The following is a 25,275-nucleotide window of genomic DNA, read 5'->3' on the forward strand; positions in this document are numbered from 1 at the left end:
CAAAGCTATGGTAATCAAAACCATATGGTACTGGACAAAAATACAGACACAGAGATTAATGGAACAAAATAGAGAGCCCAAAAATAAGCTCATCAACATGACTAATCATCAGGAAAACGCAGATCAAAGCCATAATCAGGTATCAGTTTATAGCTCTCAAAATGACTACAGGCATACCTCAGAGATATTGTAGCTTTAGTCTTAATCTACAACAAAGAAGGCAAGAATACACATGGGGAAGAGATAGTATCTTCAAAAAAAATGGTGCCAGGAAAATTGGACAGCTACATAAGATGAAATAAATCTAGGCCATGTTCTTACAGCATATTCAAAGATTGAAATGGATTATATATTTAAAGGTAAGGTCTGAAACCATAAAACTCCTAGAAGAAAACATAGTAGCATGCTCTTTGGCATCAGCCTTAGCAATATTTTTCTGGATCCTCAGGCAAGGGCAACAAAAGCAAAAATACACAAATGAGAATAAATTAAACCAAAAAGTTTTTGCACAATGAAAGAAATTGTCAATAAAACATAAAGGTAGCCTACTGAATGGGAGAAGTTATTTGCAAATGGTATGTTTGGTAAGAGGTTAATAGCCAAACATACATAAAAAATTTATACAACACATTAGCTAAAATACTAACAAACTGATTAGAAAATGGACAGAGTACTTGAAGAAACATTTTTCCAAAGAAGACATACAGAGGGCCAATTAAGTGTCTCCTTTGATGTCTTCAGTAGTAGCAGGATGGAACCTAATCTAGACTAGGACCAAGCAGAGCTAGACTCATTTGTTCCTGGGGCCAACTCCTACTTCCTCAATTTTAGCTTTCAAAGGGTAGTCCTTGCAGTACAGCACCTCTCATATCTTTGATCTTAGTTGTCTTTGGAATAATCTTTATAGAAAATTCTACTGATTAAATAGTCCAGGTTACTTGCCACATGGTTTTCCTTTTCACACCAATTTTTATCCTTTCTTTCATGTACAGCTGGGCTCTCATAGAGACAAGAGGATCTCTATTTTTAGTAAGTCCAAGACTTGAAAGGCATTACCTACCAAAAGTTTCTAACCACAGTGCATCACAATACCCTTTGAGTGATGTAAAAAGATCAAGTCCTATAACTCTGCAGTGAGCCTTGGCAGTACTTGGAGACAGCTAAAATAACTGCTGACCTTAAGAGGACTGCTTTTAAGAACAAGGAGGTCTCTACCCACTTCAGCCTAAGCAGGTAACACCAGTTACTGCCCAAACCTCTTTCTTCTCACTTAGTGGTTGCATTACTGAATAGCTGATTGCATTTTGAATGCTCTGGGGACAAGATCTCACAATATAAGGAAACTTTGTGGCAAACCATTTTGTAAAGTGAAGAATTCTTTTGGAAACTGAATATTCATATCTCAATTTTGAAGTATTTGAAGAGATTTTTTTTAGATCAACATTTTTTTCTTAGAAATGGGATATACCTATGTTAAGGCAACTGGCTCTTTATGATACTAGAAGAACAAAGTTTAAAACCTACTAACTAGATTGCCAGACTACTGAGTGGGCTAATGACTGACTGATTCTTTCATTTATTTATTCATTCCGAAGTATGCACTGAACACTTCCTTGGATGGGGAACACTTTGCAAGACAGTGAGGTAGGAGGACAAGGAGAGGGAGGATAAAGACCATCAAAACAACATGGTTCTGGGATTTCCCTGGTGGTTCAGTGTCTAAGACTCCACAGTCCCAACACAGGGGGCCCAGGTTCAATCCTTGGTCAGGGAACTAGATCCTGCCTGCCACAACTAAGACCCAGCGCAATCAAATTTATTAATTAAAAAAAAACACAAAACATGGTTCCGACATCCAGGAGCTTACACAACTTTAGCTGAGAGGCAAGACATTGTAATGAAACTATTATCTTACTCATTGAAGATCTCTAGAGCCTTATTCAAGGCCAGGCACAAAACTGTCACTCATTAAACATTTTCTTAAATGATGAATAAATGAGTTCAGAAATCAATGAACCAATAAGAACCAAAGTGCATCACAGAATTAATCAAGGGCTCTGAGAATTCAGGGACAGACAAGAGACCGTTTGGAACTCCAGAGTCCTAGTAAGAGGTTGTAAAGGACCTGAAGAAGGCCCTGAGGAATGGGTGGAATTTAGATTAGAAAAGGAGGAAGGAAACAGCATTCAGGCAGCAGAATTCATGGTAGGATTTGGGGGGTTGGATGCAGGAGTGTGGAAGGGGAAGAGAGCAAGTGGGTAACCAACCTTCCTGAACTGGGAACCCTGGCTTCCTGAGGAAACAGAAGCGATAGGGTACTATCAAAGGAACTCCATTACTCAAAACCGTTTTCTAAATGTCCTCTTATAACACACATGCTCAAAAGCTGCTGAGAGCAATTGCCCTGGCCACAGAGTAACTTTGCGGTCAGCGAGGCTACTGTCATGCTCCTAGCAAGGACGGGTCATAGGAATTCTGAGCCGCCCCACACACCTCTCTGCACTGTCATATTACTAGGACCTGGCTTTCCCCAGGGGCCCAACTTCCCCTGGTACAAAGAGAACAGATGCCACACCTTCAAGGAAAGGGGACACCCAGGATTCTGGTGTTATGCAGTACATTTTGAAAGTAAATTGTTGCCTTGTGTACACCAGATTATATGCCACTCCCTTCTATTTCCAAAAAATTACCGGATAAACATCAGAGTCTGGGGACCCTGACACTAATACCCTGCCTCTGCCTTTCTTTGGACAGATGGATTAAATGATAATTTGCTGTGTACTGATGTGCTTAATCGCATCTGACTTTCTGCGACCCCCATGGACTGTAGCCCGCCAGGCTCCTCTGTCCATAGAATTCCCCAGACAAGAATACTGGAGTGGGTTGCCATTCCCTCTTTCAGGGGATCTTCCCAACCCCAGGGATCGAACCCAGGTCTTCCACATTGCAGACAGATTCTTAACCATAGGGAAGCCCGAGAATACTGGAGTAGGTAGCCTATCCCTTCTCCAGAGGATCTTCCCAACCCAGGAATCAAACCAGGGTCTCCTGCATTGCAGACAGTTCTTTACCAGCTGTCCTACCAGGGAAGCCTGATAACTTGCTAGTTATCATGTATTAATGCTTAAGGTCCACAAGCTGATTAACTTACTAGGTAATTGCTGCTAGATCCATTTGACATCATCAACCTTTGATTTAACAAATCTTATTTTTAACTCTTTCCTACCATAAAAGTTGGTGTCAGTTTTTACAAACTTTTTCTCAACCTTGGAAAGCGCATCTCCAAGAGGAGAGCTTCTCGAATGTTTCCTATCAGGGAAAACGTCCTGAAGCAAATGTGACTTATCCGTTTGTAGAGTCTTTTCCTTTAGAATTCTGAAAGAGGGGAGGAGGGACGCAGCCCCTCAACTACCTAAAAGCTAATGTCAGAGGATTCTATTTCAGTAGTTACTGAGCTTCAATTTTACATTGCCTTGTGCGACTCTGATTCGTATCTGACTTCATCTCCTCTACCACAGGAGAGCAAAACCACATACTTTCGGCTAAATGCTTTTTCCCAGTACCTGGTACAATGCCAAGGGAAGGTAGTTGATCATTAAATGTTTGCTGAGTAAATCAGTGAATCAGTGGCCTTAGAGAAGAAGGCAGACAGGCTTTGGAATCAGGCAGATCTGGATTTTTGTTGTTTACTGGCTGTGCTTAGCATGTGTGTGTGTGTTTAGTCACTCAGTCATGTCTGACTCTTTGAGACCCCAGGGACTGTAGCTTTTGTCCATGGGTTTTTCCCTGGCAAGAATACTGGAGTGGGTTGTCATTTCCTTCTCTAGGGGATCTTTCCGACCCAGGGATCAAACCTTCATCTCCTGCATTGCAAATGGATTTTTACCCACTGAGCTATTGGGTAATATATGACCTTAAACATGTAATTTAACATCTTCTACAAATTTAGGACACCAATAAACAACTCTCAGTACTCTTATGAAGACCGAGTGAAATAACATATGTGAAATGTCTAGTTGATAATAGATGTGAGCTGAGGACTAGTTTTTTCCATCCCCTTTCTACCAAAGTATGATTGCTCTTTTTCAAAATTACTTCAGCTATTTTATTAATATTTCCCTTGCATTTCCAAATAAACTTTAGAAAAAACTTGTCTATATCTATTACCAAAAATACTGCTGGGAAGTTCAACCAGAGAAATCAAAACATTTGGGGGAGAATTGTCTTCTTTACAATGTTGAGTCTTCCAATCCAAGAACACAGTGTCTCTCAGGTCTTTGATTTCTTTCATTAGTATTTTGTACTTTCAGCATATAGAACCTGAACATGTCTTATTAGATTTATACATAGTATTTTCTTTCTTTCTTTCTTTCTTTTTTGTGCTATTGTAAATAGTTGTGTTATAAATTCTGTTTTGTTTTTTTTTTACTTTAAGTATATTTATTTTTTATGTGTTGACTTTGTATCTTATGATCTTGTTAAAAACAGTTATTAGTTTAAGACTTTATTTGTAGATTCCTTGAGATTTTCTACACAGGCAATTATGCCATTTGCAAATAGGGACAGTTTTCTTTCCTTCCAATCTGCATGCCTTTTATTTCATTTTCTTGCCTTATTGCACTAAGGCTTCCAGCAGCATGTTGAACAGGAGAGGTAAGAGTAACATCCTTGTTTTGTTCTTGATTTTAAGAAGAAATCAGCCTTCCACCATTATGTATGATGTTAGCTGTAGGTTTTTATGGATGTTTCTTATCAGGCTTAGAAAGTTCCTTCATGACTTGCTAAGAAATATTACCATAAATGGGCAGAATTTGTCAGGCTTTTGACTACTATTATATTTTATAAAATTTTGATTTGATCCATAATATACAATACCAAAAAGTTGCTGAGAAAGTTGCCAAAATAAATCCTGAAGTCAGCACGTTGAATATGTTGAATATTAACTTTGAGGAAGCTTGTTGGAATGTGCATCTCATATACATTTACCTTAGTTCACCTTCTGAACATCAGCATGATAAAAAATTCTATTATTAAATTTTAATTCCTATGCCCTAGAGGTCTATCCATAGTGATTTAGGTACCAAAATTAATTATTGAAAGTGACTAAATTCCTCCTAAGAAAGAGCCATGAAGATGCCCAAACCTTGACTCACTTCTGGGAACGTATCCTAAGAAATTAATTCAATGGAATCAAACATATAAAAGCTCAGCATGATCCAAATGTCCAACATTAGGGAGCTGGGTTTCATAAATTATAGCACATTCATTTGTTCAAAGAATATTTATTAAATGTCTACCAAGTGTCAGTTATTATCTTTGGTCCTAGAGATACAGCTGTGAACACAGCATTCAAAACTCTCTTTCCAATGGGGAAGACAGACATAAACAAGATATCTAAGTAAACATACAGTATGGCAGATGGTGATGAGTGTTTTGGAGAAAACTCAAGTATAGAACATGGATGAGGAGTCCAGGGAGTGAAGAGGATACTGTTTTAAATAGAGTAATAGGTGAGCCTCACTAAACAACACAAAAGAACATTAAATGTTAGAATTAAGAATACTCTGTAGTAGTGTGGAAAATTTTAATATATTGTATTAATTTTAACATAATATATTGTTAAATGAAAACCGAAAGATATGAAATAGAATGCCTGCTATGTTTTCAAGTTTTTAAGTATATATGCTGTGCATGCTGTTGTTCAGTTAAGTCATGCCATCTTTTTTGTGACCCCATGGACTGCAGCATGCCAGGCTTCCCTGTCCTTCACTATCTCCTGGAGTTTGCTCAAACTCATGTCCATTCAGTTGGTGATGCCATCCAATCATCTCATCCTCTGTTACCCCTTTCTCCTCCTGCCTTCAATCTTTTCCAGGATCAAGGTCTTTTCCAATAAGTCATCTCTTCGAATCAGGTGGCCAAAGTATTGGAGTTTCAGCTTCAGTATCAGTCCTTCTAATGAATATTCAGGACTGATTTCCTTTAGGATGGCCTGGTTGGATTTCCTTGCAGTCCAAGGGACTCTCAAGAATCTTCTCCAGCACCACAGTTCAAAAGCATCAATTCTTCGGCACTCAGCTTTCTTTATGATCCAACTCTCACATCCATACATGACTACTGGAAAAACCATAGCTTTAACTATGGCTTTTAGCTTAACCTTTGTTGGCAAGGTGATGTCTCTGCTTTTTAATACACTGTCTAGGTTTGTCATGGCTTTCCTTCCAAGGAGCAAACATTTTTTAATTTCATGGCTGCAGTCACCATCCACAGTGATTTTGGAGCCCAAGAAAATAATATTCACATTTTTTGTTGGTCAGTCACTAAGTCGTGTCTGACTCTTTTGTAATCCCATGGATTGTAGCCCACCAGGCTCCTCTGTCCATAGAATTTTCCAGGCAAAAATACTGGAATGGGTTGCCACTTCCTCCTCCAGGCTATCTTCTCAATGCAAGGATACAGCCTGCATCTCCTGCTTGCAGGCACACTCTTTACCACTGAGCCACCTGGGAAGCCCCACATATACACATATATATGTGTATATATGTGCATACATGAAATATAAAAATTTGAAACAGTTATTTGTGGGTGGTTTTAATATTATTTTATAGCATTATTCACTCTGAGCATATTGTATTTCAGTTTTTTTTAAAAAAGAAAAAAGCTTAAGGTTTTGTAGAATTAATGTGAGTTTGAATGAAAGGTAGGATGACAGTATAGACAGAATTCATATTTGTTCTGGAAGAATTTTACTAAGGGCACATCAGAAGGAGAATCTTCTATTAAGGTAACTAAGAAATTATACATTTTAAAGGTGATAAAAGATACGTTGTTCATGGCGCCTCTAACAACAGTTGGGCAGTGTTGGCTGTGAGTTTGTAAATGATGGCAAGTTTAACGTATGTTCATAACTAAGTCACATTCTGATTTGGTGGGTGACTTAATTTTTTAACATTAACTAAAATAAAGTGCACTGACATATCTTATTGCAAGCTACATTTTCTTGTGTGTTTAAGAGATGATAGCTAATCACACAAAAAGTGATTTGGAGCCCTATACGCATGGTAGAGGCATTCTCTAAAGATGTAGAATGGCAAGGTCACCCTCCCAGACAAGGTCTTCTGATTATTTTGGAAGCTTAGGCTTAGACTCAAAGTGAGTTATTAATGTGTTCCTCTGAAAGGGTTTCTATCACATAGCCCAGCCACAGCCACCCAGGACTGATGTTCCCTGTGGTGCTGATTCAGAATTTCTAGGCACTGAGCAATCACTCTATCATCAAAGGCACACTTGCTGTTGTCTTGGTTAGGAGCACAAATGTCCTAAATATCTTGCATTCTTCTCCGGCATGTCACTTCTAATGAAATAAAATCCCAGCAGTCATGTTTTCTGAGTTTAAGAGAGAGCTCAATTATGTTTGCTCAGATTCTCTCTTTCATTCTTTCTGCCTTCTTTTTTCTTTTTTTAAATAAACACACCAGTGCTGAAAGGAAAAACACACTTGGTAATGAACAGATTCTGTTGGATAGCCTAACTGTTCTATTATGATCTTGTTTGAAACTTTTCAAGTTGCTTGAAAAACATAGAGGTGAAGTAAAGCAACCAGCTGGCCTGTGGACAGAAGTCAACAAGTTATACAAGGAAAAGAGGGAGGTATCACACTCTTTTTTTCCAGTTCTTTCTCCCTCCTGGTTACTGCTTCTTTTGTATTATCCCAGTTTTGTTTTGGCTGATGGTCAGGGTGCCCTGTGGTTGTTCTGATAGAGCACCGTCATTAAGACAGCTGTTTCTGGAGCTAGAGGAGACTAACCGTGGATCCTCAGAAGTTACTTTATTTCTCAGAATTTCAGTTTTCTTGTCAGGAAAGTGTAGTGATAAACACTTAATAAGATTACTGGGAGGCTGATAGGAGTTAATATGTGTTGGTGGTGGTGGTAGTTAGTTGCTAAGTCATGTCTGACTGTTTTGTGACCCCATGGACTGTAGCCCACCAAGCCCCTCTGTCCATGCAATTTCCCAGGCAAGAATATTAGAGTGGGCTGCTGTTCCTTCTCCAGGGGGTCTTCCCAACCCAGGGATCGAACCCGTATCTTCTGCATTGGGAGGCAGATTCTTTACCACTGAGCCACCAGGAAAGCTCCTTAATACGTGCTACTATACACATAATACATGCTCATAAATAGAAACTCATATAGTCAGTCTACTTTCTCCAACGTGATTTTTAGGTTAGAAAACACACACGTGTCATTGTCTCACATAACTCTCCAGAAACATATCATAATCATCAATGTACTTAGTTGGTGCCTGAGTCTGTTAAACTGCTGTAACAAGCTTCAGAGGCTGAGTGGCTTGTAAACAACAGAAGTTTCTTTCTCATGTTTCTGGAGGCCAAAGTCAAAGATTGGGGTGCCAGCTCGGTAGGGTTCAGATGAGACCCTCTTCCAGGTTGTAGGCTGCAGACTTCTTGTATTCTCATACGGCGGAAAGAAAGCCAGGGAACACTCTGAGGTCTCCTTCATAAGAGCACTAGTTCCATTCACAAGGGCTCCATGCCCACGAGATAAATTACCTCCCAAAGGCTCCCCCTCCAAATACGATCACACTGGGATTAGGGTTTCAATATATGGCTTTCAGGGAGGACACAACTGTTCACACACATTTCCACCCTAGCGAGGCAAAGACTGACCACAAGTCACATGGGTCTCAGTACAATGTTCTTCTGCTACCCCATTGATGCAAATTGGAGGCCCAGCTGTCTTTGTATATACATAATAGATACACCTTGTACAAAATTCACAAGGTACACCAAAGGTAAACTGTAAAAAAGTAAGGCTCTCTCCCACCTCTGTCCCCCCAGGCACTCAGTGTCCTCCCCATTGCAGACTCTCTCTCAAGTGAATACTTAGATGCAGTGGTTTTCTATGGCAAGACCTCTCCAGTACATAAGCAGCTGCAAAATGAAATTTTAGACTAGAAACATTATATATTATTTGTTTAAACTGGAGCCAGCATAGGAAGCAGAAAGAGTTCAGTGTAGATAATGAGATGGTTACAAAATCATTGGAAGTGTTGGAAGGGTAGGCTCTGGGGAAGGCCTCCAGGAAGCTTCTAGAACATCTCCATAAAACTGACCCATCATAAAAGCAGCTACTTGTGCCCTGATCAGGAAGTTGCTTCCAGACAACTGAGTTCAAGACTGGCCCCAAAGCCAACAGCACTGCCACTCCAGCTGCCTCTCTGCCCTCAAGAAGCTGGTGTTTGAATACTGAACACAGCATTCAGCATTGCTTCAACACGATCACCTCTTAGACCCTCAAAGCTGGAGACTGGGCACTGGCATTCCGCTGCAGAAAGAAACATCACATTGTCTTAATCAGTTTTGTCAGTAGAAAAAGGCAAAGAAACAGAAATCAGCCCCTGTCTCGTTTTCATCTTCCAAATCTCACTCAATTACATCTGATTCGAGTATCCTAACTCATATCCAGAACTCTGGTTATGAGGGTGTGTGGAAAACGCAGTGCTTAGTCTGCAAGTGGGTGCAGTAGGAATACACCTCAAGAAGAGTGAGAAAGGAGGCTACGCGCCCGATTCACACAGTACTTTTTACTGTTAAAGAAAAGCATGCCTCTGTGTATTGGCTTATGCTTTCCATTTCTTTTTGCTGCTTTTAGAGTTTATCTCCTGGGGCTCCCCAGGTGGCTCAGTGGTAAAGAATCTGCCTGCCAATGCAGAAGACACAGGTTTGGTGCCTGGTCCCGGAAGATCCCACGTGCTGCAGGGCAACTAAGCCCAAGTGCCATGACTACTGAGCCTGTGCTCTAGAGTCTAGAAGTCACAACTACTGAGCCCACGTGCAACTAATGAAGCTTGAGCATCCAAGAGCCTGTGCTCAGCAACAAGAGAAGCCACCACAATGAGAAGCCCATGCAGCACAATGAAGAGTAGCCCCTGCTCATCACAACTGAAGAAAGCCAGAAATAAATAAATAGATAAATAAATTAAATTTTTTTAAAAAAAGAGTCTATTTCCTTCCCTAAATAGTCTAGCAGAAGCTATGAATGGTCCTTCTACTTTCAGAACAGACTTTGCAGTACTAGGTAGTCATGCCTGGGAAATGTGTATAAACTTGCCATAAGAAACTTCACTTTAATTTTTTTTTCAGAATCTTATCCATCATGACTGCCATCCGGCTACGAGAATTTATTGACCGCCGCCCAGCAATCCCACCCAGGTAATGATCTTCCAAAGGCAGACACCTCCAGAGCTGCAGCACCGAAGACAGACTCCTGGGAGACTTGAATTATTCACCCTGCTGCTTGCTCCCCGATTTAGAGATAACTGCTGCCAGAAGTTCTACTGAAGTTTCTTTGGGTTTAGAAAAAGTTGTTTTTTCAAAAAAAGTCCTACATTTATGACAGAATCTAAGCAAATAGGCAACTCCAAATTTTAGTATTTAGTTATTTTCCACAATGTTTAGTCATCAAAGTTATGTCCTTTTGCTTCCAAAAATCACTGAAGGAGGAAGGGAAGGATGCTTTGTTCTTAGAAAGATGTTCTTTCTCTTAAAAAAAGAGCCCTATTTTAGAGAAAGTATAGTGCATACCCTTCCCTCCCTGAAGCCCACATGTGGAGGAAGCAGGGTGGAGAGAAAGGGGTGGGTTCCAGAACTACTTGATTTCTGCCTCCCCACATGCCCTTGGCTTTCCGTGTGTGTATTTGAGATTTTTTCCCACCACTGTTGGGCCTCTTTAATTGTGGTCTCATCTCCTGGGGAAAATGGAGACAATCCTCCATTGGCTGCTGCTGCCTGGAGCTAAATGGAACCAAGTCAGAATCACTAGACCTGACTTAAGGCAGCCCATGGGGAGCTGGAGGGTTAAGGTGGACATAGAGCAGAAGGCAACGGGCCGCTGATGTCCTCAGCTACATTCAGCTCTCTTGGGCTCATCCATCAGAGAGGCACACTCTGCCTGCACTAGACTGGGGCCCCCACTCGCCACCTGAGTGCTCCCTGTGGGGCAGGTCTTTGTCTACTTTGTGTCTCTCCTGCCTTGCAACAGAGTGGACCAGTCCATCAGCAGGTTCCTCAATTCTGCCTCCAGGATGTGTCTCCATCGGAGTGTTTTTCTTCATCTCCACTGCCACAACTTGGTTCAGACCACCATTGCCTCTCCTCTGTTCACCTACAACAATGGCCACTCTGGTCTTCCTCCAATACATTCTCCAGAGAGAACCCCATAATACATAAACAGGATCAGAGCCTTCCATTGCATAAAACCATGCAATCGGGGACCTCCAGTGGTTGAGAACCCACCTTCCAAGGCAGCGGACACAGATTTTATCCCTGGTCAGAGAACTAGGATCCCACATGCTGCAGGGCAACCAAGTCTGAACTCCACAACTGGGGATCCTATGTGTTGCAACGAAGACCCAGCACAGTAAAAAAACAAACAAACAAAAAAAACCCTGCAATTATTGCATTTTGCATGAAGCCTCAACCCTTTGCCAGGGCCTGCAGAGCCCTACGTAAACAGACCCTGCTGATCTCTCCAATCTCCTCTTATCTCCAGCCGCATAACCTTTCTTCTGTTCCTTCAGTAGGCCCATACTCTTTCATGTCTCAGGGTTTTGGGACATGTTCCTTTTCCCTGCATCACTGCTTTCTTGACTCTCTGCTGCTCTCCTTACTCGGCTCAACCAGCCCCCTTTCACTCAGCATGTCTCCACTGTTATCAGCTGCTCAGTGAGCAGAAGATGGTACCATCCCGGCTGGGGGAGGTCTCCTCCTTCCAACCACCTCGCCACCTCTGTTAGTTCTCTTTCTCACACCTTTTTTGGTTTCCTGTATGGCTCCGATCATTAACTTTCAATTATTTTCTGTTTCTTTATTTCCTGTCTGCATCACCCACTAGAATAATAGTTAACACTTATATAGCCCTTAGTATGTGGCAGGCACTGTTCTAAGTGTGTATTAACTCATTTAATCTTCACAGTGACTGGGAGGAAATTGAAACAAGGAGTGGTTAAGTGACTGTCCTGAGATTCCACAGTAGTGAACTAGCAGAAGTAGGGTTTGAACCTGCTGGTCTGGAGCCAGTATCTGCACTCTTGGTCACTGCCCTTGACATCTCTGGGTCAGCCCCCAGGGCGGGGACAGTTTCATAGTCCACTCTGCCTAGCAGACTGCCACACTTGGTAGAACCTCTGTGCACCTTTGTTGGAAAACTAAAAATGAATGAATCAATGAGAAAAACTCATCCTGGCGTGTGTTTGAGGTTTGGCCTCCTGGTGATTGACAGTATCTACAGAAGGTCTGCCCTCTGCTGTTCCTCTCTGTAAGCAGTTACCCAATTAATTCATCCTTAAATGCCTAACCCTAGGGCTATAGTAGGGAAAACTGAATTACAAACCAGTAGGGGCACCTCATAAAGTTAAATATTAAGTGATTCACAAGTAGTAGTGACCACACAAAATTCTCGTAAAAGATTTACATTAGATACAAATTATATTAGCCTTGTCACTCAGGGGCAGGGCTGAGTATTGTTGACTTGTGGGGCCTACGTGCTCCTGGAAAGATCACTTAGGTTGGATTAAACTCACTTTGGTGTGCAAAAGACAAAGAATTTGTGTTTGGCTTAAATGAACTTTATAAACATCAACTGAAGCAATCTCTGAGACATCAAGGGGCAGCTGTGAAGGTCAGATCATCCTGCCTTGAATGATAGATAGCAATACCTATGGGATACTTCAGTCACCAAGGACGTTCACACATGTCTTGATGACTCTCATGTCATTAATGGAGATAGCATCACCCCCGCTTTATTTATTTTTATAATTTTTTTAAAAATTTAATTTATCTATTTATTTATTATTGGCTGTGCTGGGGTTTTGTTGCTATGCAGGCTTTTCTCTAGGCCCAGGCAAGTGGGGGCTACTTGTTAGTTGCAGTGCACAGACTTTTCATCACCATGGCTTGTTTTGTTGCAGACCATGGGCTCTAGGGCACGAGGGCTGCAGTAGTTGCGGCACATGGGCTCAGTAGTTGTGGCTCCTGGGCTCTAGAGCACAGGCTCACTAGTTGTAGCACACTTAGCTGCTCTGCAGCATGTGGGATCTTTCCAGATCAGGGACCACACCTCTGCTTCCTGCATTGGCAGGTAGATTCTTTACAACTGAGCCACAAGGGAAGCCCCCCCCTGCCCCCCCACCCCATTTTATTGATGAGAAAACTGAGGCTCCCTCTTCCTTGAGGAGATTTGTGAAGCCAGTAGAGTCTGGGGAACGAAAGCATGAGGATATGGGAACAGTGGTCTCCCATCTTCTATACTTATCAGCTCCTGTCCTTAGTAAGAGACTTATTCCCCTTGAGCCTTTGTTTCCTGACTGGTGCGGCCCTTACCCCCACTCTATATGGTTAGGCCTGAGGAGGGTTTTCCTTACCTGATTATGAACTCTCAGGTGGAAAGACAGTGTTTCTCACCACTGTAGCCCTGGCATCTAGCACACTTCAGAGCCTGCAATAAACACCTGTTTTATTGAACCGAAAGCAGCCTCCAGTTACACTGTTGGGTCTGTTTCTCTTCCTATTGCTTTGGTACAGGACACCTACTTTCCGTCTGCCCACAGTGAATCACAGAGTTCACACAAAAGTAACGCTGAACTCTTCTGAAAAAGAAGTCATCGCACAAACACAGAGATGACTCTGAATGCGATATGGAGTTCAGAGAACTGAGTTTGACTCATGCCTCTGGCATTTATCAGCTGGGTGTTATTTAGAAAGCCCACTTAACCTCTGTGAGCCTTGGTCTCCTTTTCGGTAACAGGGTGTTAACAATGTTTACCTAGCAACATGACTGTGAGAGTTAGATGAGATCATCTCTGTGAAGCTTTGTAACGATGAGGCCCAGCACAGACGAGGGGCTGCACCCTCACAGCGGCCCGGCTACCTCAGGCCCCAGAGGGATCCTCCCCTTTGGGTGTTGAATTTTGCCTACGGGGAAGCCCAGATCCTGCTCTGGTTACATTCACCTTCCCGGGGAACAGGTTTGCTCTTGTCTAGACTGAATGTGTTACCTCAAAGAGCCAAGCTGTCAGGGACTGGTAAGTACTGTGCCTGGACTCCTACTCCCACCCAGAGAGGAGAAAAGGCCTTTCTACAGCTGACTCAAGAATCTTACAAGCCAAGTCAATAAAGTGGGTCTGAGCAGAGTCCAGGGCAGGGCTCCCAGACCAGGTCTGGAGGTCAGCCCTGCTTTCCTACTCATTAATCGATTTTTTCCTCACACCCAGCCCCTCCTCGGGAGAGGCCAGGTACTGTGCAGCCTCTGGGAGGACTGACTGCCACGCCAGGCCGGGCATTATCTCTTAGGAGATAAAAATTCTCTTGCAAACCGCTGACATGTTACCCCATTCATCTAGAGCTTTCTCCTCTCTGAGGTGAGAGATCTTGGAAAGTCTACCCAAAGAGTTGGAAGAAAAGTATACCACACCTTCATTCCTCAAACCTCTCCATGACCCCACCCAGCCTAGCCTCCAACACCACCTGCTTACAAACTTTCCTACTCTCTCCACTTAAAAGCTACCCAGAGAGGGACTCCCCTGGGGGTCTGGTGGTTAAGACTCTCCGCTTCCACCGCAGGAGCTGCAGGTGGGATCCCTGGTCAAGGTACTAAGGTCCCACATGCCATGTGTTGCAGCCAAAATAAAACAAATTAAAAAAATAAAAATAAAAAAGCTACCCGGGGGGATTCCCAAGGGACTTGGGGTGGCACATTACCTGGTGCTGGTGAGGGGCTTCTCCAGTCTCAGACGGCTTGTACACACTGTTTCTAGGAGCAGTGCTTAGGCTTCTCAGCCGGACTCATGCCAGGGAGGAACCCAGAGTCAAAACACAGCCTAGTGCAAATGGTACAGCAACCATGAGAAATCAGTGTTGTTCTGGAACTCCAGCTGGATGCTTCACAGAGCATCCAGTGAGATAATCTTCCCAAGGTGGGGTTTGGAAACTGGACAGGCACCTAAGAAAGCTGTGTCTCCCACTCCTGTGCCCTCAGGAATGTCATTTGTTCCCTATTATTGTGCCAGTTCTTCTTTCTTCTTATGACCTAATCCCCTGCTGTTATTTACTGTTCAGGGCTCAGTCATATTATCCCAGCCACTGGGCAGGCCCAGACAGACTGTGGTTTTTCTGAAAATCAGAGCTCCCTGAGGTCCTGTTTGCATAGACAGGCAGACCCGCCCTGCTGACAGCACTTGCCTTTTGCACCAGCTAGACAGCAAAGTCCCTGCTGGCCCTCACACACTCCACTCTGCTCAGAACTCTGTCCGAGTGTTGACTTCTATAATTCCCTCACCTGGAATCTCTTCCCTCTCCTATTGACTTGCTCAAACCCTAGACAGCCCTCCCTCTTTTGTGCCCCACTGACCCTTTATTCAGATCATGATTTCAGCACATAAAGAGCATGATGAGGACAAGGACTGCTTTTGAGTCACCTTTGTGTCTGCAGAACCTGGTAATGTGCAGGGCACACTGTTGTCATTATTCAGTCACCTAGTCATGTCCGACTCTTTGCAACCCCATGCACTACAGCATGCCAGGCCTCTCTGTCCCTCACCATCTCCTGAAGTTTGTCCAAGTTCACGTCCACTGCATGGTGATACCATCCAGACGTCTCATCCTCTGATGCCCTCTTCTCCTTCTGCCCTCAATCTTTCCCAGCATCAGGGACTTTTCCAATGTGTCAGATGTTTGCATCAGATGATCAAAAATACTGGAGCTTCAGCTTCAGCATCAGTCCTTCCAACGAGTATTCAGGGTTGATTTCCCTTAAAATTGACTGGTTCGATCTCCTTGCTATCCAAGGGACTCTCAAGAGTCTTCTCCAGCACTACAGTTCAAAGGCATCAATTCCTTGGTGCTCTGCCTTCTTTACCGTTCTGCTCTTACAACCATCCATGACCACTGCGAAGACCATACCTTGACTATACGGACCTTTGTCGGCAGAGTTATGTCTCTGCTTTTCAACACACTGTCTAGGTTTGTCATAGCTTTCCTGCCAAGAAGCAATTGTCTTCTGATTTCATGGCTGCAGTCACCAACCATAGTGATTTTATAGCCCAAGAAGAGGGTATCTGTCACTACTTTCACTGTTTTTGCCATGAAGTAATGGGGCCGGATGCCATGATCTTAGTTTTTTTAATATTTAGTAGTTTTAAGCCAGCTCTTTCACTCTCCTCCTTCACCGTCATCAAGAGGCTCTCTAGTTTCTCTTTGCTTTCTGCCATTGGAGTGGTATCATCCACATATCTGAGGCTGTTGATGTTTCTCCCGCCTATCTTGATTCCAGCTTGTAACTGATCCAGCCCATCATTTTTCATGATGTGTTCAGCATATAAGGTTAAACAAACAGGGTGACAGCAGACAGCCCTGTCATTACTCCTTTCTCAACATTGAACTAATCATTTGTTCCATACCGGGTTCTAACTGTTACTTCTTGACTCACATACAGGTTTCTTAGGAGACAGGTAAGATGGTCTGGTATTTCCATCATCTCAAGAGCTTTCCACAGTTTATAATGATCCACACAGTCAAAGGTTCTGGTGTAGCTGATGAAACAGAGGTAGATGTTTTTCTGGAATTCCCTAGCTTTCTCTATGATTCAACAAATGTTGGCAATTTGATCTCTGATTCCTCTTTCTTTTCTAAGCCCAGCTTGGACATCTGGAAGTTCTTGGTTCGCATAATGCTGAAGCCTAGAATTCAAGATTTTAAGCACAACCTTACTTGCATGGGAGATGAGTGCAATTGTGTGATGGTTAGCACAATCTTTAGTACCACCCTTCTTGGAAATTGGGTTGAGGATTGACCTTTTTCAGTCCTGTGGCCACTGCTGGGTCTTCCAGATTTGCTGACATATTGAATGCAGCACCTTGATGGCATCATCCTTTAGGGTTTTGAAAAGTTCTACTGGAATTCCATTGCATCCACTAGATTTATTAACACTATTACTTCCTAAGGCCCACTTGACTTTGTTCTCCAGAAAGTCTGGCTATGGGCCACTGACCACATCATTGTAGTAATCTGGTTTTTAAGATCTTTTTTTGTACAGTTCTTCCATGTATTCTTTCCATGTCTTCTTGATCTCTTCAGCATCTACTAGGTCTCTACCGTTTCTGGGAAAAATGTTCCCTTGATATCTCCAATTTTCCTGAAGAGATCTCTAGTCTTTCCCCTTTTGCTGTTTTCTTCTAGTTCTATGCACTGTTCATTGAAGAAGGCCTTCTTGTCTCTGTGCTGTTCTTTGGAAATCTGCATTAAGTTGGATATACATTTCCCTTTCTCCCTTGCTTTTTGCTTCTCTTCTTGCTTCAGATATTTGTAAAGCTTTCTCAGATAACCACTTTGCCTTTTTGCTTTTCTTTTTCTTTGGGATGGTTTTGTTCGCTGTAAGATACATTATGCATAGTTAATAAATTCTGGTCAAACTGGAGGCATAGCTTAAGTTTCCATTCATCATTCAACACATACTTGATGAGCTACTTCATGCAAAACTATGTACTACCTTCTACTGACTCTCTTATGGCACCTACTGAGTAAGAATCTGTAGAAGGTCCCCAAAGACCCCACATAGCACAAACTCTACAGTCATCATCTCAAGAAGGGTCACTTTCCTGCGTTCCGTCTCCTGGTGAGTGGCAGCCTGTTTCCCAACGTCTGAAGCCTTGTCTTTGTGTCCTCCTTCTTTTTCATCCTCAGCCCTCTCTCCTAGCAGTCGTCTTAGTCAGGCCTCTCCTCCCCATGTGAACTTTCCACCACAGAGTTCAAAGCTTCCCTGTGTCCCACATGCATTACTATGATTACCTCCTGATCAATCTTTGTACTTCTAGTCAGATTGTCTTCAGATTTGTTTTCCACATTGCCACCAGCAGAATCTCTCTTCAACAAAAATTGCATTCATCATGGATTTCCCTTAAAATCCTACAAAGATTCCCTATTACCTATATCAATGGTTCTCAGTTTTTCAGACGACACACTCCCTTGGTTTATAATAAATATTTTGTAATGTTCCCTGATACTCTCTGTAAACAACATAATACAACTACCTATAATTTTAAGATGTCAGTATAATGCTGTAGGGCTTCTCTGGTGGCTCAATGGTGAAGAATCCACTTGCCAATGCAGGAGACATGGGTTTGATCCCTGGGTTGGGAAGATCCTCTGGAGGAGAAAATGGGAACCCACTCCAGTATTCTTGTCTGGGAAATCCCATGGACAGAGGAGCCTGGTGAGCTACAGTCCATGGGGTCAAAAGAGTTGGATACAACTTAGCAACTAAACAACTACAACATAATGCTATAACTATCATCTAAAAGAAAAGTAATTAATTATAAAGATGTAATATCTGGGCACCACAAGCCCTCAGCTCCTCCCGACACTGCTGTGTTTCAGCTGTATACACCCAGCTCATCTCATGCCCCAGAAAATTTCCCCCTACTCTCCACCTTACTCACTTATGCTGTGCTTCCAAACATCCTCACAGTCCAGCCCACCCAGGCAAGGCTGGAGCCCCTCCTCCAGGCTTACAAGTAACTTGTGCTTTGACCTTCACAGTGCTTCTTCATTTTTAGCCCCTATATATTTAATTATTAGAGTTTCTTTTTAAACATTGTGAAAGTTCATAAAAATATCAAAAGTAGAAAAAAATAGTATAAAGAATCTGCATTTATCCATTTCCATCCTTCAATAATTATCAACATTTGCCCCACTGGCCTTATATATTCTCTCTCTCTTTTTTTTTCCTGATGTTTTGAAACTAAAACCTGACAAGTCAAACATTTCTTTATGAATCCTGAAAAATGGATAACAAAAGACACTCCTATCAAGAGATTTCAAGGGTTTTAGGACCTTTGTGCCAGGAACTGAGGATAAAGACTGAATATATTTTTTTACTATACCATAGCTGGTTTTCCTCTGTAAAGAGCTAATCATATTAATTCCTTTTCTCTCACTCTCCTTCCTGTCCCCACTAGTATATTCATTGCTCACCAAGGAAAGGATCTCCGTGGCTATTACATTGGGCAGCTGGCAAGAGTCCATTATGATTACGGTGTGAAGAGATCTCCCAGGTAAGGCACTTTCTTAAATCTTAATGTACAAAAATTTCACTAAAGTTAGAATAATAAATGAAAAACTGGGAATCACAATTTGCAGTGACAATAATAACAATACTAATTATTGTTTAATGGATGGAAAAATTTGGAAGGAAATACAGCAAATTGTTGACACTGGTTTTTCATGAATAGTGAGAGTATTGATATTTGTATTTTATTTTTTATCTTTTTCTCTATTTTCCAGATTTTCTATGATGAACATATACTACTTAAAAGTAGCAATTAATTAATTAGCAATAAATTTAAAATTTTATTAAATCATCAAAGGAATGTAAGAAATACCATTAGTTTAACATTTTAACTCAATCAAATAACTTAATCTTCCTGACACTCATTTTCCTTCTCAATAAAATCACAAATTTGGCCTAAACAGTTTCTGCCTTTCTGCAGTGATTTTAACAGAAAGGGGGGAAAAGCAGGCACTTCAATGCTATTTTCTAGTTTTGGGAGTAGAAACATCAATTTGAGTAACTTATGAAATGTTTGATCTTAGGCAATTTTCATCCATTCTGAATATCAATAGGCTTACCTGTTAAATAAAACAATTGATGTAAAATTCCAGAACATAGTAAGCACTCAAAATACAATTGCTATTATTTTGAGTTCATCATCATAGTATATTTTAGAAACTTCTTTTCTTCTCTTCATCGCCTTTGATATAGTCAACTCCTGATTATTATTCTTCAAGCAAAGAAAAGGGAGCCATAGCAACGACAAAGTAGCACACAGACTAAGCTTAATAGATGATAAAACTGGAAGTAGCTTTAGCTTTATAAATTCTGATTCAATTTGATAAATAAGATGTAGCCAGAGAAATGACATGTCTTGCCTGACATGTAGCTGGTTGGTGTAAAAGCTGGGTTGGGAATTGATCCACACTTTCTGATTCCCAGTTCAGGGTTCTTTGTTCTAACTCAAATACATTCTTAGATCAAAATCTTGTTAGGAGAATAATCTCTGCCAGAGGATAAACAAGGAAGGAAACAACCGAAACCCTCTTCCAGAAACCAGCTCCGCAGGGCACTTTTCACCTGTGTTCTGTGGACTCTGACGGTTCTCTTGGCTCCATTATCTGCCCCTCCTCCTACCACAGGATGCTCAGGCATAGGGAACCTTGACTCTGACAAGACTAAGCCTGCCTAAGATTAGTCTTAGGGGAAAAACCTAGTCAATGTTTTGTCAACTAATGACTTTATTAAACTTCTGGTTAAGAATAAGGAAAAGACAAGCAAAAACAAAACAAACAAGACAGGAAATCATGCAATTATTAGGACCAGGCCTAACTTCTGTCTTTATACTCATAATTTAAACAGGCAGATGCCTATGGCTTACCTTCCCCAGATATATTCTCCCACCAATGTGATATTTTCAGAATTAGAGTCTCCCTTTTGAGTAAAAGTCTTGTCTCCAGAACACCATCAGTATTCTTGAAAATGGAGATGATTCTGGTTCCATAGAAACATCCAGGGCAAAGTCAGAACAGGCTGCCAGTCTAGCAGGGGTGGGTGTAGGAGCAATCACCAGGATCTGGTTTTGGAGCCATCCATAGCTGTCAATGGCACAGAAGTGACCAGATGACAGTAACAGGCAGAACACAAACTAACAAGAGACTGACCCATTCATTAGAAAGCAAATGTTTTGCTTGACAGCAGGAGACAAGCTTTCATAGGAAAAGTGCTCCCACCCACCATGTAAGGTACCCACTTTCTAGGACCAAGAAACTTTTAAGCACAAAACAAAAGCAACTCGAGGTGGGAAGGAATTGTTGGTGCTTCTCCACACCCTGTCCTCAACAGAGTATCTCCAGCCCATCCAGTACCACACACACAGTCAGAGTCGTGCTCTTTCTTTTCCTGAACTTCAGACAGAGGCATCCCATTTCTGCTAACAAACTCTTCTCTTTAAAGAAGGCACATCACAATTAAGTTTTACCCAAGTATATAAACATAATGCATTATGATTAAATAGTGTCAGTCACCCATTTCAGTGTGATTAATCACGGTTATACAATCAAGTAAGAGACATCCTACTCAAAATGATTGGATTAGGATGTTCTTAAATCTCACCCAACATTTAATCTTTTTCACATCTCTAGTAGCTCACTTTCTCTACTTTACAGTTCAAAAATGCACATGTCCTTTAGAACATTTGAAAACACTGATCATCAAAAATTTTTTTAATTATCCATAATGTCATTACCCAGAGATAGATAACATGTAGAATCCTCCAGATCTACACAAAATAGAATGAGATGGTATTTTGGAATCCTTTTTTGCCAAGTTTTATTGAGATATACTTTATATATAACATTTTATTGATTTAAGGTATGCAGCATAGTGATTTTATATATGTCATTGTTGCTGTTCAGTTGCTAAGTTGTGTCCAAACTTTTGGGACCCCATGGATTGCAGCCCACCAAGTTCCTCTGTCCATGGGATTCTCCAGGCCAGAATACTGGAGTGGGTGGCCATTTGCTTCTTCAGGGGATCTTCCCAACCCAAGAATTGAACCTGCATCTCCTGCATTGACAGGCTGATTCTTTACAGCTGAGCCACCAGCGAAGCCTGTACATATTGTAAAATGATTACTATAATGTTTATAAATATCCATCACCTCATATAGTTACAATTTTTTTGGGTGGTAAGAACTTTTAAGATCTACTTTTCTTAGCAACTTTCAAATATACAATATAGCATTGTTGACTATAGTCAGCATGCAGTACATTACATTCCCAGAACTTATTTATTTTACATCTGGAAGTTTGTATCTTTTGACCATTTTCATCCATTTCCCCCAGGCCCCAAACCTCACCTCTGGCAATCACTATGCTGTTTTCTGTTTTTATGAGTTCAGTTTTTTTAAGATTCCACATAAAAGTGAGATCATACAGTATTTGTCTTTCTTTACCTTTTAGCATAATGTCCTCGAGGCTCATCTGTGTTGTCACAAATGGCAGGCTATTCATCTTTTTTAGGCTGAATAGTATTTCATAGTACATACATTTCACGCATTTTTTTTCATTCATCAATGGACATTTAGATTATTTCAGTGTCTTGGCCATTGTAAATAATGCTGTAGTGAAGTTGGGAGAGCAGATATCTTTTTTGAGATAGTGATTTTGTTTCCTTCGGATAAACACACAGAAGTGGAATTGCTGGATCTTATGGTAGTTCTATTTTTAGTTTTTTTGAGGAATCTCCATATTGCTTTCCATAGTAGATGCAACCAATTTACATTCCCATCAAGAGTGCATGAGGACTTTTTCTTTTCTCCACATCCTTGCTACTACTTGTCATTTTTAGTCTTTTTGATGATAGCCTTTTTGACAGGTATGAGGTGATATCTTATTGTGGTTTTGATTTGCATTACCCTAATGATTAGTGCTGTTGAGCACCATGATTAAAGCTTTCAACAAACTGGGCATAAAGGGAACATACTTCAACATAATAAATTCCATGTATGACAAGCCCACAGATCACATTATACTCATCTGGAGGTACAGGAAGGTTATAACCAGTTTCAGGCTCATCAAACACCAGTATGCACCATAGTGGTTAGTCTGGTCAAAATAAAGCACTAGTTCCTTGAGGGAACTAAATATGCATACAAAAATTACATTTCAAAAGGGCACTGGGAAGTAGCCATGCCTGAACAGATCCAGAGGAAGTTTTGATGCAGGCCACCTTCTGTGACCTCTGATTAGAAAGGAGGAGGGATGCTAAAGGGAAGAACAGGGGTCTGGAATCCTTGAACCATCTACTGACAAGTTTGCTAGGGCTAACCTTGGAGTTACAGAGTCTTGTCAATACTATCTTGGTAGACTCCGGGCCACTTTTCAGGAATGGATTTCAGCTGATGAGAAAATGAAATGCTTTTCTTCTTCTGGGTGGGTATTTAGCGAGCTGTTTCTATTTTCATTTAGACCTCTCATAGACTTGGAAATTCCATCTAAGAAGAAAAGTCAGTATCAGCCTCAATTAGACCAACAAACTCTCATTCAGTACATCTGTTTTCGAAGACATTCAAAGCCTGCCGAACCATGGTATAAAGAAACCTCTTACCAAAGAGACTATTCTTTGCCATTTTACAAGATGGGTAAGTCAGATCAAGGGTTCTTACTGTCTGAGAGCAACTTTGCCTGGGCCACATTTGAGCATCTCCTGTGAGCTTGCTGTCTCAGGGAGCCTGTCTGGGACCAGTCACATTGGCAGGGAGAGGTATTCACTTGTGTCTGGTGCAGGAAGAATTTAGAGAGCTGCCCCTGGGCTACATCCTTCTTTCCTAGCTCCTTGTACAGGAGACTTTAAGGCTGAAAATTCATAAATGTCCTTGGCAGAAAGCAAGCTCAAGTCTGACCACTCCTTGGAGCCCCTTGTCACTTGACAAATTTGTTATTGTGCCTAAACATACTGTTGAGAGGATCTTCCTCCCCTCATTCTATTTTAAATGGTTTTATGACAATTATTTGATATTTGCAGGTATGTTTCAAAAATTCTAAGTTCCTTCTGTAGTATTTCTCCATGCTGCAGCCCGTGTGTGAGTGCTGAGGGGCCACGGCCCCCCACAGATATGACCCTGGGGAGTACACGTGGATATGACCTTAAACTTGATTGTATTCCTGTAATCACTGACACTTTGGATTTTAGTTACAGCATCGATTACTCCATTGACAGACTTTCTAAATGAGTAAACCCCAATACTTCTGGGGCTCTTACTTAGTGGCGAGCATATATTTGGTCCTTCTAACAGCTCTCTGCAGTAAATGCTATTATTTCCCCCACTTTACAGTGACCAAGTTGCAGAGACAGCCCCAAGTCACAGGCCAGGCCATTTCAGACACAGAATTCAGCTCTAGCCCAAGGTCTGTGCTGGACCTTTAAGCTATTTTACCTCTGTCACAGCTGAGCATCACTTGTACTACTATCTATTCAACAGTTTTCTTTAAAATGAGCCACTTTTTTTTTTTATCTTAAAATTAAAAATAACAAAACTAGTAGAAGGATGGTGAGAAGAGTGGGATGGGGAATGGGAAGACTCTACCCCTCCTTTTTTCTCCCCTGAACAAAGAGCTGCAGCCTGGAGGGAATGCCAGAGCAGGGCTGGGACTCGGTCCCAAGGGGACAGGAAAGAAGAGCGGGAACCCAGCAGAACCAGGCATATCTTGGGGAGTGGAGCCAGGCATAGGGGTGGTGATGGATGAAGCTGGGATAAGAAGCTACAAGCAGGCTAATCCGGGTTCTGGGAGGTGAGAGAAGTTTGGAGCCTGAGAAGCGAGGGAGCTGAGGGGATAGGGAGGAGGGTGAGGGCTGAGATAGGTCATTGGAGGAGGAGGTATGGAGTGGTGGGAATCAGGGGACTTTGGGAGGGTTATGTTAAAGAAAGTTGGCTTCAGGCAGAGGACACTACCTGGGGCCGAGGTGGGATTGGAAAAGAGAAGGGTGGTTGGGAAGCATCAGTGGGGCTCCCATCCCTGTAGAAGCAGTTTTTGGAGGCTGACTGAGTGTGAATTCTGTTTCCTTTGTATGAGGGAATCTAGGTGACCTCTAGTTTCCAAAGTGATGGTAAACACTTCTTTACCATTTCTCTGCTATAATGAAGTCTTGTTAGACAGGCACAAGAGGTTTCTCTCTTGCTTATTTTAAAAGACAATTCCTAATTCTTTCCAAACCTATAGAATCAGGTGAATGTTTAGCAAAGAAAACACCCAGGCTGAGTGCCATGGGAGGAGGTAAAAGAAAGTCCAGACTATGATCCCAGCCTCAGGAAGCTCACAATCTAACTGGGAAAATGAGGCAATAATGAACCTATCAGAGGTTGCTGCTGCTACTGTTGAGTCGCTAAGTCATATCCGACTCTTTGCAACTCCATGGACTGTAGCCCACCCGGCCTCTCTGTCCATGGGATTTTCCCAGCAAGAATACTGGGGTGGGTTGCTATTTCCTTCTCCAGGGGATCTTCCTGACCCAGGGATCAAATCTGAGTCTCCTGCATTGGCAGGCAGATTCTTTACTCCTGAGTCCCCTGGGAAAAAGTACCAAGTAGAGGAGCAGCAGTTGAAAGATGAGATCACTGGGGCCTAGAACAGCCAGGAAAGCAGAATGCACCAGT

General features: G+C 41.9%; 1 protein-coding gene across 12 annotated transcripts in view; it reads left to right on the forward strand.

The window, feature by feature from the left end:
• Window positions 1–1,152: 1,152 nt before the first annotated feature.
• SPMIP3 (sperm microtubule inner protein 3) overlaps window positions 1,153–25,275 on the forward strand; it is a 36,891-nt gene continuing 12,768 nt past the window's right edge. For 7 of the 12 annotated variants that reach the window (XR_014052841.1, XM_081486836.1, XM_081486833.1 and 4 more), the window contains exons 1-4: window positions 1,153–1,233; window positions 10,160–10,228; window positions 19,027–19,122; window positions 23,090–23,262. Coding sequence is in view for 11 of the 12 variants with exons in the window: in XM_081486836.1 (XP_081342962.1) it covers window positions 10,173–10,228; window positions 19,027–19,122; window positions 23,090–23,262 (325 nt within the window). In the remaining variant the exon portion in view is untranslated. Of the gene's footprint in view, window positions 1,234–1,595; window positions 1,645–10,159; window positions 10,229–19,026; window positions 19,123–23,089; window positions 23,263–25,275 lie in introns of all 12 variants that reach the window. The other 5 variants (XM_081486837.1, XM_081486838.1, XM_081486843.1 and 2 more) reach the window with 1 other exon arrangement.

Source organism: Giraffa tippelskirchi, chromosome 5 (genome assembly GCF_054371585.1).
Source record: "Giraffa tippelskirchi isolate mGirTip1 chromosome 5, T2T-mGirTip1v1.2.pri, whole genome shotgun sequence".
Classification (NCBI taxonomy): Eukaryota; Metazoa; Chordata; class Mammalia; order Artiodactyla; family Giraffidae; genus Giraffa; species Giraffa tippelskirchi.